This window comes from Martes martes (assembly GCF_963455335.1).
Source record: "Martes martes genome assembly, chromosome: 1".
Classification (NCBI taxonomy): domain Eukaryota; kingdom Metazoa; phylum Chordata; class Mammalia; order Carnivora; family Mustelidae; genus Martes; species Martes martes.
This window is the reverse complement of record NC_137888.1, coordinates 149,669,492-149,684,861: the sequence shown is the minus strand read 5'-3', so window position 1 is coordinate 149,684,861 and position 15,370 is coordinate 149,669,492. Positions and strand designations below refer to the sequence as shown.

Below are 15,370 nucleotides of genomic sequence, written 5' to 3'. Positions count from 1 at the left end.
AGAATGATTAAAATTATTGCCAGGCTATGCAATATGTTACAACCATTGTGGAAAACTCAGGACTATACAGACAGCTGTGCTGCATCCAGAATGAAATCTGTAGTTATTTATTGGGGTATCTATCATACCTCCACTCCCTGACAGCCCTCATCTGCCACCATTCCTCAACCACTGGTCCCTTCAGAGGCTGAGTTTGTTCCCACCACTGTCTCCTTTTCTATGCTGTTCAGTTCACTTTCCTCGCCTTTCAGTTAATCTAAACTTCATACTTCTTGTAGGGCTCAAACAAAGTCACTTGGTTCCCGTTGCCCCAGCCCACTCTGATCTGGCTCCCCTCTGAACTTCTCTGCCATCTCCCACCTCCATATGTGCAAAACCATGATTAGAACCAGCATTGGATTCTAAGTGAGTGAGTACTAAAGGGCAGCCTCCACATTTTATACCCTTCCTATCCCTGCATGGTGCTCAGAACAGGGCAGGCAACCAGTGTCTCATGGCAGCTCTAGGATTGTACGACCTCCACGTCTATATATGAACCTTCATACCTGTTTTCCAGCCTCAAGTTGTGTGACACGCTGTGCATTATTTTCACCAGGAGACTCAAAACCATCCTCTTCCTCTGCAAGTGGGGCCAACCAAGTCCGATCATACTCCTCCCTCCTCTCTGGGCTCTTTTTCATCTCTGTGACCAGTGGAATGATGTCTTTGCCTTTGGTGGCAGGGCCCCCTGTCACCTCTTTTTGCCTTGGCAAGTTTTGACTCCCGCACCACTTGTGACAAAAATGCTGAAGAGTGTGAATTACAAAGCAAAAAGCCCGGCGGAACCGAGCCAGGGCTAACTGGACTTTGGTTTTTTTGGACTCTCCATCCATGTTTCCATCTCTCTCCTCATTACTGAAGGAATTGAGCAGCAAGGCAATGAAGAGGTTGAGTACCTGGGGTGGAGAGGGGGGGACACACAAGGTGAATGGGAATTATAGCAAAGAGAAAGATATAGTAGGTTTCCAGAACAACTTTTCCACCAAGACCCAAAACTAAGTCAAATGAGATGCTATGTCCTCTGTCTCTTGAGAAAGTTCACCTATAAAATGAATAAAAGGAGACGAGATTGAGGAAGACAGGAAGATAAGATGAAAGAAAATTTGAAGTGAAAGGGTGTCAACAGCCAAGACCAGTTTGTCCACATACAAGCAACACATGTTGTAAACTCTGACTAGGGTAAAGCAGAACTATGTGACCACTGGTAAAATAAAATATATATATTCCTTGAGGAACCGTTGAATAGTGAGCTTGGCTTTGCTGGAATGGGCTACAGGTCTGATGCCTAATACTGTCGTGGGGTCCACCCCTGCTGGCACGGCTTGAGAGATGATGTGCTTTGTGCAGGATCCTTAGGTCCTGTGGCCCAAACCACAACAGAGTACTGGAGCTGAACTGGAGGGGTTTGGATCAAATCTGCAACTCTTCTGTTGAAGCAGATCATCTCATCAGCTACCTACTTGGATTTTTTTGCCTACATTTACACACCCTCCAATTCATCATCTTCACCTCCACAAACTCCTTTGTTTGAGGCTGTCACTGGCTCAAAAATATACAGCCTTCAGGGAGAAGTGTCTTATGAGTGTGAATGGGTCTAGTCTCCCACAACTTCACCACAAGAACTCCAGCTGCAGACCTTGGCTCAAGCTTTTCTGTTTGCCAAGTGCTCCTTGCTTCTTTAGCTCCCTTCTCAAGTACTCTATCTTCCACGTATCCCTTGTTAACACTTTCTTCCCACTCCCATTGGTCACATTCTGCTCTTCTGATCTTTTGTACCACTTACTGCCTATCTAACATTGCTGCTCAGTCACATAAGATAAAGCCATTGTGTGCATGTGGATGGTTCAGTATATCTGCATGAGAGCCCCAACTTGATTCTGAAGACCTTGTGCTCAGGTATCCTGTGTGTCTTCTGTCTGCATACCCTTACTGGGTACCCAATTAGCTAATAAGATCTGTTTCCAGCTGCAAGCGACAACAGATTCAAGCAACTTACACAAGAAGAAAACGTAACTTAAGAAGTTTGAAAATAAAACAGAAGGACCAATTATGACATGAAGTTCGGTCTCTTCCCCTTTTCCCTCTACCCTCCTCAGCTGGCTTTATCTTAGGGTAGTTCTTCTCATGCTTGCATTATGTTTGTAGTTCTACCAGGAGTCATAGTCCTAAAAAGGTCCAGAGAAAGTAAAAGGACCATTTTTTTTTAGCTCATCCCTTCTTTTTTTTTTTTTTTTCTAAGAACAAGCAAACTTTCTCACTAGATATCCCTTTACAACTTATTGATCAAATTAAGTCACAAACTCCTACCTCAGCTATTCATTCACAAAGAGAATACAATTATCTTAGAATAATTGCCTGGTGAGCCATGAGAGACTATGGACTCTGAAAAACAATCCGAGGGTTTTGAAGGGGTGGGGGGGTGGGAGGTTGGGGGAACCAGGTGGTGGGTATTGGGGAGGGCATGGATTGCATGGAGCACTGGGTGTGGTGCAAAAACAATGAATACTGTTACACTGAAAAGAAATAAAAATTTAAAAAAGGGGGGGTATAAAAAAAAAGAATAATCACCTGGTATAAAACAGGTATTGGGGTATCAGTCAATATGAGAAGTATGTGAAAAGAAGGTTTTGTTTCATGCTTTTTATAATTTCCTTGAGTCAAATTCAAATGCAGATTTTAATATTATAAAACATTCAATGTGCAATATCATATTTAGAATAATAATTACCAGTAAAGTATTGCAAAAGAAGCTAATACATTTGTGTAATCCATATGTTAAAAAAAAAAATCTAAGACACTCACCACAAGTTTTCCTATCACCATGATCGACAGAAAGACGACAATGCACAGTGTTTGATTTGTTGCTTGCATACATTCCCACATGTTTTCAATCCATTCCCCACAGAGGATGCGGAATACCACCAGAAAGGAATGGTAGAAATCCCCCATGTGCCAGCGTCGTAAACATGAGACTGTAGGGCCACAGGATGTTTTATTGCTCTTTACAGAACTGAATTTAGAGCCAAAAACCTGCATGCCAACCACTGAGAAAATAAAGACCACAATAGCCAGGACCACGGTCAGGTTTCCCAGGGCTCCAACAGAATGGCCAATTATCTTTATCAGTGTGTTTAAAGTTGGCCAGGATTTGGCTAACTTGAAGACCCTCAGCTGTAAAAAAAACAGACAATAAGCAAAAGAAGAAAAGCCAGTTAAAGACAAATTCCATCTGCTCACCTATATAGCAAATGACATGCTCCCAAACCATAGCATTTATGACTTTCAAAAATCTTTTCAAAGTCAAAACCATCCTAAACATAATTATCCACTCCTTGGCCCATGATAATACCTAGACAGGGCCAGAAATGAGGCAAAGTAGAGTGTGTGACAGATAACGTGAGAGGCAAAACTTTTTGTTTTGAAAATGGAAATATTTTGTTCTAATTTTTGTTAAATGATAAAGACTTTGGAGTCATGAAAATAGAATTAAGCATACATGTTTATTGCATGAAGTTAATGCTTTGGAATCCTGTATAATATATCAAGGGTCAAAAACTATAGCCCAAGGGCCAAATCCAGCTCACTGCCTATTTTTGTGTGGCCAGACAAACTGAAGGTTTTGGGGGGGCGGGGGTAGGGTGAACCTGGTGGTGAAGGAGGGCACGTACTGCATGGAGCACTGGGTGTGGCACGTAAACAATGAATTTTGAAACACTGAAAAAAAATTAAATTAAATTAAATTTTTAAAAATGGCTGGAAAATAATCAAAAGAAGGGTATTTCATCACATATGAAAATTGTATGACGTTCAAATTTTTGCATCTGTAAATAAAGTTCTGTGCAACACAGCCACACCCATTCATTCTCAAATGTCTATAGCTACTTCTGTGCTACAACAGCAGAGTTGAGTGATTTCAACAGAGACCATACAGCTTGTAAGACTGAAAATATTTACCATCTCACCTTTTACAGAAAAAAATTGCTAACTCCTGTATCATATAAGTCAGGTCACAAATTTGAATCTAAACTTTCTAACAATGATAGGAGGAATACAGTACTTTATATCCAGGAGAGAAAAAGCAATCAGCTACTCAAAACACACACACTTTTTTTCAGAAGAAGTTTTTTCCCATGGAATTTTACAGACCCTATGGGAGACAACACAACAACCAGTTTCATAGCTTATTTCTTATATTAACTTCCAACATAAACCAGTGGTTTCACTCCAAAGTACAACCCTGTTAAGTATCAACTATTTGGGGGAAATACTGCAGGTCAGTAAGACTTAAGACCCAAGAGAAGGAACAGCACTGTGTCCTCAGAAGGGAACTTGGGGCACCTCAGGGAGAAATCATGCTTCTGTAATACACAGACAATACTGCACAGTTCCTCCCCCTCAGAGCATGGCTGTAAATAAGCCTAAACAATTGTAAAGCAAATGTAATTTTGCTCACCTGAGTGCCAGTGAAACTTTAGGAGAGCAAGTTAATCATTTCTGACTTTGAGCAGTGTGAGCGCCTAACATATCCCAAGTATAAAATGTATGCTTAGGTAACTGAAACAAATGCCTCACTCTGTAGGCTTATCCCTGCCAAAAGAAAAAGTAAGAACCAAGATACCCTTCAACGGATAAATGGATAAAGAAGATATGGTCCATATACACCATGGTGTATTATGCCTCCATCAGAAAGGATGAATACCCAACTTTTGTATCAATGGATGGGACTGGAAGAGATTATGCTGAGTGCAATAAGTCAAGCAGAGAGAGAGTCAATTATCATATCGTTTTGGTTATTTGTGGAGCATAAGGAATAACATGGAGGACATGGGGAGATGGAGAGGAGAAGTGAATTGGGGGAAATTGGAGGAGGAGATGAACCATGAGAGACTGTGGAGTCTGAGAAATAAATTGAGGGTTTTGGAAGGGAGGGGTGTGTGGGGTTAGGTGATTCTGGTGGTGGGTATTAAGGAGGGCATGTATTGCATGGAGCACTGGGTGTGGTGCATAAACAATGAATTCTGGAACACTGAAAAGAAATTAAAAAAAATAGAAATTTTAAAAAAGAAAAAAAAAAGAAAAAGTAAATCTCTGAAACAGGACCAAGGGCCACCTTTTATGGCTTCCCGATTCCCCTATCAGGTGTAGGTTCCCTGTAGTTTTCTATCTATGCCTGTCCCGGGGTCTGTCACACACTCTACTTTGCCTCATTTCTGGCCCTGTCTTGTCTCATGTCTAAATGGCAAACTTTCCTCATCTTTGAGCACTCCTTAGGTCAGCTCCTCTCAAGTGCATCTGCAAAGGTCACCAGAATGTGTCCATGGTCAGCGGATGGAGTACAAAGACCACAGGACAGGAATGACACTGGAAGCAGTCAGGAGGAAACTACTAAGACAGCATCTGCCAGCAGCACCCAGCCCCGTCCTGGACTCTGTAGTCTATGACCCCTTGGTGAGCCCAGATGTGAGGGTGCCTGGCTCAGAGCTCAGGGGTGAGTGGTGGGAAAGAGATCATGGGAGGGGGCTACACTGAGCAAGGAACAGAATCTTGATTACCAGAACACACCATGTTGCATCAGGTTGCCTAAGGAGTCATAGTGGGATGGGGGAGGCAGGGGTTCAGCTGGGAGGAGACCTCCTGGGACTCCCCAGGAGTATGCAAACCTGGGTAGGAGGAGGAGCTCAGTTCTAATTCTCTGGTTAAGGTAAGATAAGTTCAAGTTTAATGCAAAATAGCCACTGAACTCAGTCAAGATTCTTGTCAATTCTGGCAGCTAACATAGTCAGTAAAATAAAATAGTAAGTGCCTTACCACTCTTAAGGGACGGAGAAACAGCAGATTTTTTTTTTTCCCTAAAACTATACTGTTCATCACATCTGCAAAACTCAGAAGAGCAACAATGCTGTCAAAAATGTTCCAGCCCCGGCGAAAGTAGTTGTAGGGGTCAAGCGCAATAATTTTTAGGCACATTTCTGCCATGAAAACGCCAGCAAAAACCTACGGTGAGATACAGAAGAATGAGAAAAGGAAACTGCCTCTCCTTGAAGATACACTTCTTAGAATGGTCCAAGGGAACTGCAGAGATTACAAAAAAATAAAACGCATTTTTATTTACTTTGCTCCTCTCACCCCTCCCCACCACAGCGCCCATTACTATATTACCAAGCTCACAGACATCAGGGTGGAGAATAAAATATTATTTTCCAAGGCACAATTGGATTTTGATAGAGGGCAGGGTGATAGAAAGTGTCAAGCAATTCCCCCTCTAAGTTCCTTTAAAATGCCAATACAACCTCCCAAATGAGGGGAGGGGCAGGATACGTAACAGCTCTGAAAACTGATGATAAATATCCTCTATAAAGCAGAATCACTCAATCTCAACACTGATCAGAAAAAAAAAAAAATTAAAAGGGGCCCAGAGCAAAGAATTGAAAAACACTGCTAGGAACAGGAAAACATCATTAAGCAACTCGATATATAGGCTTATCCTATATGATGAGTATCTTGGGATAAATATCTTGGTTATAGCTGAAAGGAGGGTTAGTGAGTTGGGATATAATCCTAAATCCTATTATTCACCCACAGAATGCAGGACTCATTATTCCAGAACAAAATACCAAAGCATTAAAAGGAAGGGCAAGAGTTAAGAACGTGCTAAACTGTGTGATTTCCATGGGCACAAATAAGTGTTTTTGTTTTTGTCTTTGAAAATTACATAAATATAGGCTTAAAAACATTGCACAATGTTCAATTAGTGGTAGCTAAATTCAAAACTAAATCTATCATCTACATCTTTGTAGAAGATAAAACAAAGCATTTCTTCATAGCAAATAGCACATTCTGACACAGACACAACTAAATAGATATGAGAAAACAGTAGTATGAAAATAATAAGGTAATATTAAAAAGGTTGTCAATAATAAGGCTGTTCTCCACAGTCCTGGAAAAGAAAAATAACTCAGAAATGATTTTTAAGTCTCCATAATGAAAAAAAATCTCCTTATTAAAAGTAACAGATGATCTGTTTTTATAAATAATTTGATGACTTACTATTTATTTTAAAAATCCCTAAAATAAAGTGACACAAGTTAAAAGAGGATAGGCAAAGACAAATCCAAGGTAGACAAAGAGAAAAGAAATCAAGGTGGCAAAGAAAACCCTAAGCTTGTATCTATCTTTTCCCTTTAAATATCGCTATCTGCTTCTGCTCAGAGCCACAACCAGTACCTAAAATCATGCAGTATTATTATAGGTAATTGTGCTGGACTGATCCCTGTCCCTTTTTGAGCTCCTCCTCTCTCTCCTGTCTCCTTCAAGCTTTAGGGGTCTAGCCCTACAGTGTATACCTCTGATTCAAGCAATACCAAAGCTTAGAGAGTCCATTTCCAAGTCCAATCCCACAGAACTGCACAGGTCAGTTGAATCCTGGTCCACCTGTCAGAGGAGGGAGGGATGTGTTCTTTGGAACTCAAGGCTCCAAAACCTCCCTCCACCACTGTATACTGCTATGGGGGTAGAGTAGATGAGGTTGCTACCACCTTTGTATTGTGTGTTGTCTTTTTTTTTTTTTTTAAGATTTTACTTATTTATTTAAGAGTGAGAGTGAGAGATAGAATGAGCTAGAGGAGGGGGAGAGCGAAAGGAAGAAGCACAATGTGGGGCTCGATCCCAGGATGCTGGGATCACGACCTGAGCTGAACACAGCCACTTAACCAACTGAGCCACCCAGGCTCCCCAACGTATTGTGTTAGTTTAGGGAATGGGGCACAGGGAATGGAAGCACAGGCGACAAGGCCAGTTCTGCCTGTTTCTTATCAGTTTTCAGGGCCTGAAGCACAGCTGCTGCCTGTGAACTCAGACATCAACAATGTCTCTGTGCCTCCTTCTGTACCATTTCTGGGGAGAGTGAAGAAGAATGTCACTTAATTATCCAGCTTCTGACTGCAAAATGCAGCTTCACCTCAATACCCAGAATACCTAGTCAGTGGGAAATCTGAAAGGGTGGCTAGTGTCACTTTCCACAGCTGGATCAGCAAATGAAGGGATGGACAGACCACTTTTGCAAACTAGGAAACCCTGCCTAGGGGCAAGGTTCTGGGTACTTTGGGTATTCTCTGGAACTTAGCTAATAAATCCATCTACCAGGAAGTGCTGAAACATGGGTCTGCTGGGTCTGCTGACTCTGCTGAGGCAGGAACCCGCAGGCACAGCTTTCTGTCTCCAAGTGAAATAACACTGTCAACGCATTTCTGGGATACATCATCCGGAGATCCGGAGAGAGTTGAATACCCTGGCCTTTAGCCCAGAAAATACCAGCCTGTACAAAGGTACCATGTGTGTTAGGTTTATCTTGCAGCATGAAATCTAATCTGACCCACACACACCTACAGAGCACTTCTTCTCAAGGGTAGTTTGGGGAAAGAAACTTAAATGCACACTTTATGTAAGGAGAACCACTCTAGCCATGCACTGTGGTCCTGCTGTATCCCTGCTTCTCCTGAGAGGGACACAGATCTAAGGGTAACCTCAACCTGATGCACAGAAGCAGCTCTATGGACCAGCTTCTGATTCAATAGGTACAGTGGGTTCTGATCAGTGTAAAATAATTAATTAAAAAATACATGCCTACATATTGACTAGAAATTCTCTGCAATGCTAAAAATGACCATCTTTGCTAATAGGACCATAGGAAATATGTTTCTTCTTTGTATTTTGTATAAGTTTCTTCTTTGTATTTCCCTTATTTGTACTTTCCTTTTTTTAAAATTTAAAAAAGCATATATTGCTTCTTAAGTTGGAAAAATAAAATAAAGCTTCAAGAATAAATGGTTAGATGTATGGTAAGATTAACTCATTAGCTAATTAAGGTAGAATATTCAGTGGGTAATTATTTGTTATTTCTGATATTTGGTATTAATTAATCCTTGGGGGGAAGGAGAGAATGCCTTCTCCACAAACAATAAATTGAATAGTTCATGGGGGGGGTCTGCTCTCCTATCTTAGTTTTCCTAGTTTAACTGGGACTAGATCCATCCAATGAGAAACATGTTGAAGCAGGCTGAAGTCTAGAGGCCCCCCTACTATCCCATAAGCTCTGTACAACTCCTCCTGGGAAAGTATGCCTCCTACAGCTGCCAGGCCCTGACCCGCCTTTCTAGGGGGAATAACACCTAGTATTGGCAGTCACATTATTTTGTGACAAATGGTGTCAGCCATATCACCGGGGACCATGGGACAGATTACCAAGTTCTCTGGATATGGTTAACATTTTCTTGATCATCCCAAATGGCTGAACTTTTAACATGTCTGCTGGCTTCTGGGTTCCCACAGGATGACTAAAAAGATGCTAAGGCATACCAGAGGGTCAACACAGGGCCCATGGTAAATTACTGAACTGGGTAAAAACAAAATCCTAATCGTCGTCTTTTCCCTTTACTCTACTTAAGGGGACCAAAGACCTAGGCTAGGTTCGGCCACTCATGACAGGTTTAGACTTTGAAAGAATTATAATTCACAGTTTGAAATATTTTTATATTTTAAAAAGCCTAAAGTTACCAAATTCCCTATATGCAACATAGAAGAAAAACTCTTGTCCATTTTGTAATGATCCATGGCCAAGAAGATAGTGTTGATGATGATACAGATGGTGATGGCCAGCTCAGTAAAAGGGTCAGTCATCACGGTTCTCAAGGCCTTCTTAATGCACAGCCACTGGGGGCTACAGTTCCACACAAGGTATCTGGATGCCAGGTTTTCCCCACATGGGAGGCAAGGCTCCTGTGATTTTTCTTGTTCTGGAGAAGAATGAAAGAGCAACTGAGTAGTTAGCTCTGAATCCATCTGGCTGCTGTTGGCCTGAGTGCATTCCTTCTCCCCACTTTCCTAGGGTCTCCTATGAACCTGATCAATCAAGAAGAATGCTGATGGGTGTAGTTGGAAAGATTTCCCAAACACAACTTCCATGTGGTATAGCCATGTACATCTAGTCTTTATACTTGTGTTGAGCATCTGGGAGCTGTGCTGCACTGCTAGAGATAGAGATATGGAAGCCAACACTGGATGTGAACCCATGATAGAGAGAAATAGAAAATCAAGTTATGTCCATTCAAGGCAAACCATGGTGAGAGCTGTAACAGAGGTACACAGAGCTACCAGGGCTCAAGGGAAGGAGAAGTATTGAAAGAACAATTACTCTCCAGCTAGTTGAATTCAGCCATCAGGCCACTGGACCCCCGGTTTCCCTGGCACCATTTCAGGGACCCATGCAAGCCAAATGAAGTGATACGGCAGGCTCAAAAGTGCTAAGGATCAATCAGACCCCATCCTTGTAAGGACTTGAGTCCTGCCTTTGATCACCAAACCCTTAGTGGGATCCTGGTTACCTGCTGTGATTGAGGTCCCTCAGATGGTTCCAGCCTATCTACATGGTCTTCCATTGTCCATGCCAGATTCCTAACTCTAACTTCAAATATAACCATCTCCCACTGGAAACTTCTGTGTCTTCTCTTCTTTGGTCACTGTCATTGTCACTGCAACCTCCTGTGACTGCCTAGCCTGATTGGGAGGTCCTGTCTGTACTCTTGGTCCCAAGTCCCATCCCAAGGCTAGCCAGTTCCCACCACTACCCAAGGGCCAACTCAGGGTGGGCCCACTTCTTCTGAGTCACTTAGCTTGCATGCTCAAATGAGACAGAAGAAGTGACTCATCAGAAAGTACAGGGGGCTTCAGAGAGCTTCTGGGGGAGAAGAGGAGAATGGAGGGACATCATGGAAGTTCAGCTCTCCTTGCGGCTGAGACGCAGAGCTTACCCTGCATGGTGATGGTGAGGATGCTGACAGCACTCAGGGCCCTCTGTCTTTGGAAGGGGTCCCCGTGCTCATCGAAGTAATCCACTGACAGATTCTGGGATAGTCGTTTGGTTTGCTCTAGGATGTGTGGCTGTAAGAGAAGGCAGGCATGGTGGACCTTCAAAGCAAAGGGACTGCCTCTCCTCAAAACTTCACAAGCTACTTTGTTTCAATGCCACATGCCTCAAAGACACTTCATATCTCATAGAGGTCCACTCGCTTCCGTTTCATGGCACGCTAAAGGTTCAGTTTTTGTATTTCATATTTAGTAGATAAGTGCAATATAGTTTGAACATTCATATTTCTTATGCATGCACATTTCCAGGGTCCCAGCGACAGAAAATTTTCTTTCTCTGTGATTTATTCATTGTCAACAAAGAGCAAACAAAATTTTACAAAAACTAATGAATGACAGTTCAGAGCACAAAATCAATAAAAAGTTGAATTTAGAAACAATGTTTTTGAGTGGCAGAAGTGGGGGATACATTCAGAAGGGTGGACTGGGGTCAGAGAGTGAAGTGCCTTGAATGGATGCCTAAATTGATTTTGAAACAGTAACTGAAAAGAACAGCCAAAATAAATACAACAAAATCTATATACTAAACGTCAAGCACTCTTTCAGGCTGTGCCCAGGAGCTTGATTCTCACCTTCCCTCCAACTCTAAAATCTCTGGAGGTGAAAAGACATAAATCTTCAGAAACCTAGAAAACTATCCATAATGATTTATTTCCCCAAAGTTCTGACCAACCAGGGCCCCAGAGGGAACTATCCCTTGTGGTAAGCTATTTTAAAGGCAACCTATAGTCTTTCTATAGCTATTTCTCTTTTGGTTTAGGGAAAAGATTTCTTATTAGCTGTCTGGTCTTGGTCTGTTGTTTTGTGAAATGAGGAAAACCCCTCAAAACACTAAAAAAGTTTGCAGTCTCTTCAATATGCTATGTCCTGACATTAAAGAAGTCTCTAAACAGAGAGATCGGTCCCTGTCACTCCATGAGAGAGCTGCTCACAGCACTGAATGAGTTCTGATCACCTACTTCTGTAAAGACTCCCAGACCCGCATTCCTGACCCACCCTCAGGTGTGCACAGCCCCCTTCTGACCACTTCACCTCTTCCTTCCACCTCAGGAAAGTGGCTCTAGCCATTATTCCATGGTGTGTATCTTCAACATTTTCCTCTCCTCTGAGGTCTCTCTCCACAATTAAAACATGTTTGAACATCCCCTACTTCACTGATTTAAAAAGGGGGTGGGTAGTGAAATAAGTCAATCAGAGAAAGACAATTATCATGTGATCTCCCTTATATGAGGAAGTTGAGAGGCAACGTGTGGGGTTTCAGGGGTAGGAAAGGAATAAATGAAACAAGATGGGATCAGGAGGGAGACAAACCATAAGAGACTCTTAATCTCACAAAACAAACTGAGGGTTGCGGGGGGGAGGGGCGTAGGGAGAGGGTGGTTGGGTTATGGACATTGGGGAAGGTATGTGCTATGGTGAGTGCTGTGAAGTGTAAACCTGGCGATTCACACACCTGTACCCTTGGGGCTAATAATATATATTAATAAAAAATTTAAAAATTAAAAAAATAAAATTTTTAAAAAGAGGGGGTGTTTTTTTCCTACCACACATCCCCCCATAGCTTCATTTCTGCATATCCTATGGCCTACTCAACATCCCTGCTAGGATGCCCCACAGGCATTTCAAACTTGCCATGCCCAAAACTGAACTTGCCTTCTTCTGCACTCCCAGGACATGTTCCCTTACTGTCTCAGTAAACTAGCCTCTATCAAGTTGTCTATCCAAGCCATTAACCGGACACTTCCCCCCCACCCCCTGTACATCTAGTTGACTGCTGAATCTTATCTTCTGGAGATCACTGCACTTTGTCATTCTCTCTTCATCCTCCTGCCCTAACCACAGTTTAAGCCCCTGTCGCCACTTGGATTACTGCCATAGCTTCTTAATTGGTTGCATCCAATTCTGTTCTAGTCCCATCCTGTCTCTTCAATGCATCTGGGATTTCAAAACTGTCAATCTGGTTGTCACTCTTTTGCTTAAAACCTTTCAGTACTGCTTAGTCCTTGCTCTCTGGGTAAAGGGTGAACCCCTGAGCTGGCTTTAAGGCCTTTTGTGATGATCCCATCTTACTGCTACAGTTTCTCACCACCCACCCTCTAGCTTCATCACATACATACATGTGCATGTGCACATACACTCCCAAGTGTCCCACTGGATCATGTTCTCCAGCTCTCCTTTGCCTCCAGGCCTTTGTATGTGCTGTTCCCTCTACCTTTGGTGCTCCATTCACTTTTTACCAAAGGATGAAACATTAATTCACCCTCTCAGCACAGACACTGCTTCCAGTCCATGCTGCTTCTCCCACTCCCACCAATTCTGGGTTGGTTGTTGGAAGCAGATGCTGCTGTTGGCTGAATATTTGTCCCTGGGTCCTACCTGAGGCTTTCTCTGGCAACCTGACCACCCACTGCCCTAATGCATGCCAAGTCAGAAATCCACAAAAATGATTATCTCCAGAACCCAGCAGTCTGGAAATAATGATGGACCAAAGTTGGCATATAAATACTCTAGTGTCCTCACTCCATGGAGATTAAACATCAACTACTTTCAGTGGTAACTGGCTTGATAATGAACCTTAACTGGCCACCTTTCTCTTCCACGTATCCTTTCTTCTATCTCCTCTTGGTGCTTCCTGAGTTCACTTCCCAAATAATCTACTCGCACTCTAACATCTCAGAACTTCCTTTGGAGGGAACCCCCACTACAACACTGCTCCTTCTCTGTTCTCCCATAGCAATCATCACGTCAGTCATCACACTGAACAGTAACTGCCTCCTTGTTAGTGTGTCTTCTGTTGTCTGTTTCATACATCTCATTTATCCCCAGTACTTACCCCAATGCCAAGCAGAGAGTAAACACTGTCAAAACTTCAAATGATGCTTGTAAATAAATGGGTAGTTGAATAGAAACATGGACTTGGGAAAGTATGCACAAATGGATGAGAGGATAAATGAGTAAATGAATGAAGGAATCCTTTTAATTAGACTGACAACTTGACCTGTTCCCCCTAACAGTGCTATAGTATCATTAATTCCTGGGCTAAGACTTGCCTTTTTTGTGGAATCTTCATCAGAATCTGATCCTGGAGGCTGGTCTTTCCCAGAGTCTCTCAAAAAAAAGGACTTTCTTTTCCTTTTACCAAAAAGCTTTCTCTTCTTTGGGGAAAAAGATGACGCTTCAAGGGAATTAAGTGAACTTCTGTCAATTCCCATGGCAACCAGAGCCTTAGAAAGTGAACAAAAGCAATTAATAAATAGATCATACTTCCCCAAAGAATTCTGCAAATGACCTGACCTTCATGAGTGTTCTCTCCTCTCTTCTGGAAGCATCATACCATTTAGGTTGCTCATCACCTACGTGGAATATGCAAGCTTTGTTATTATTTATCAGGGGCACATACCCTGTTTGTTTATCCACAGAAAACGCAATCTCAGAAGCAAGGTTAACTCTTCCACAGCTCTATCACTAACCCTTAGCACAGAGTCCAGGATATGCTAGGCACTCAATAAATGTTTGTGCCTGACAATGCAGGTATTAAACTTGATGGACTCCCCACCGACAAATCTCTGTGCAGGATGAGAAAGAGTATAAAACATGTTCCTGAAATCTTAGAATTGGGAAAATGATACCAAGGAAACAATGAAAATGGGTTATAAATATGACAGGAATTTCAAGAAGGGAGAGGTGATCACAGCTGCTGTCTTTAGAGCACCATTACTGCTTTCCCAAGCCCTCCCAGGCAAAGGCCTTGAACACAAACATCTCCAGATTCCCATAAGTAATCCTGCAGTAGAGCCTTAGTTTACACATACGCACATTTTATCTTCTAGCCAGCAGTCTGGGGTCTGTCCTAGAAGGCCCAGGTTTCAGAAAACCTAGGGTTCCCGATTCTTAAGAGCTCTGTGCCTGGACATTGTAGTGAGAGACAGCAGCACAGCCTGTCTTCACAGGGCTTAAATTCTCAGAAAAGCACCAGTAGAGAAAGCTCTGAGACCAGGTCTCACAGCTTCTGCCGTTCCGCCCCCCCCCCCACCGCCCCACCCCGCAAGCAGACCTCACTGTCTGACACTGCGTGCCCATACCTCCTTCTCCTCCTTCAGCAGCCGCTGGGCTTCCTGGAACATCTTCTCCTTGGCCTCTGTCTCAGCAGCTACGTTTCTGTTCTGTTCCTCATAAGCCATGGTGACAACAGCCAGGGTTAAGTTAATCAGGTAGAAAGAGCCCAGAAAGATGACCACCACAAAGAAGAAGACTGAGTAGAGCCCTGAGGCACGCAAGGTCTGCAAAGGACAGAGCACACACTTGCTTCTCCAGCCTTTCTCTATAGAGGGGTGACTGTCACCTTAAGGGGACATGATACAGTAGCAACAGATCCTCCCCCAGCAGTGCTAGGGTCAGCTGTCCACAGCAT

The 15,370-nt window shown here is 42.7% G+C and overlaps 1 protein-coding gene across 1 annotated transcript in view; it reads right to left on the bottom strand.

Annotated features, from left to right (window-relative positions):
• Positions 1–15,370, bottom strand: part of SCN11A (sodium voltage-gated channel alpha subunit 11) — a gene marked incomplete at both ends in the record, with an annotated part of 82,624 nt that overhangs the window by 42,203 nt on the left and 25,051 nt on the right. The window contains 7 exons of the mRNA XM_080810640.1: positions 546–935; positions 2,842–3,210; positions 5,848–6,033; positions 9,592–9,830; positions 10,845–10,974; positions 14,010–14,183; positions 15,042–15,239. Of these exons, the coding sequence (XP_080666766.1) occupies positions 546–935; positions 2,842–3,210; positions 5,848–6,033; positions 9,592–9,830; positions 10,845–10,974; positions 14,010–14,183; positions 15,042–15,239 (1,686 nt within the window). The remainder of the gene's footprint in view (positions 1–545; positions 936–2,841; positions 3,211–5,847; positions 6,034–9,591; positions 9,831–10,844; positions 10,975–14,009; positions 14,184–15,041; positions 15,240–15,370) is intronic.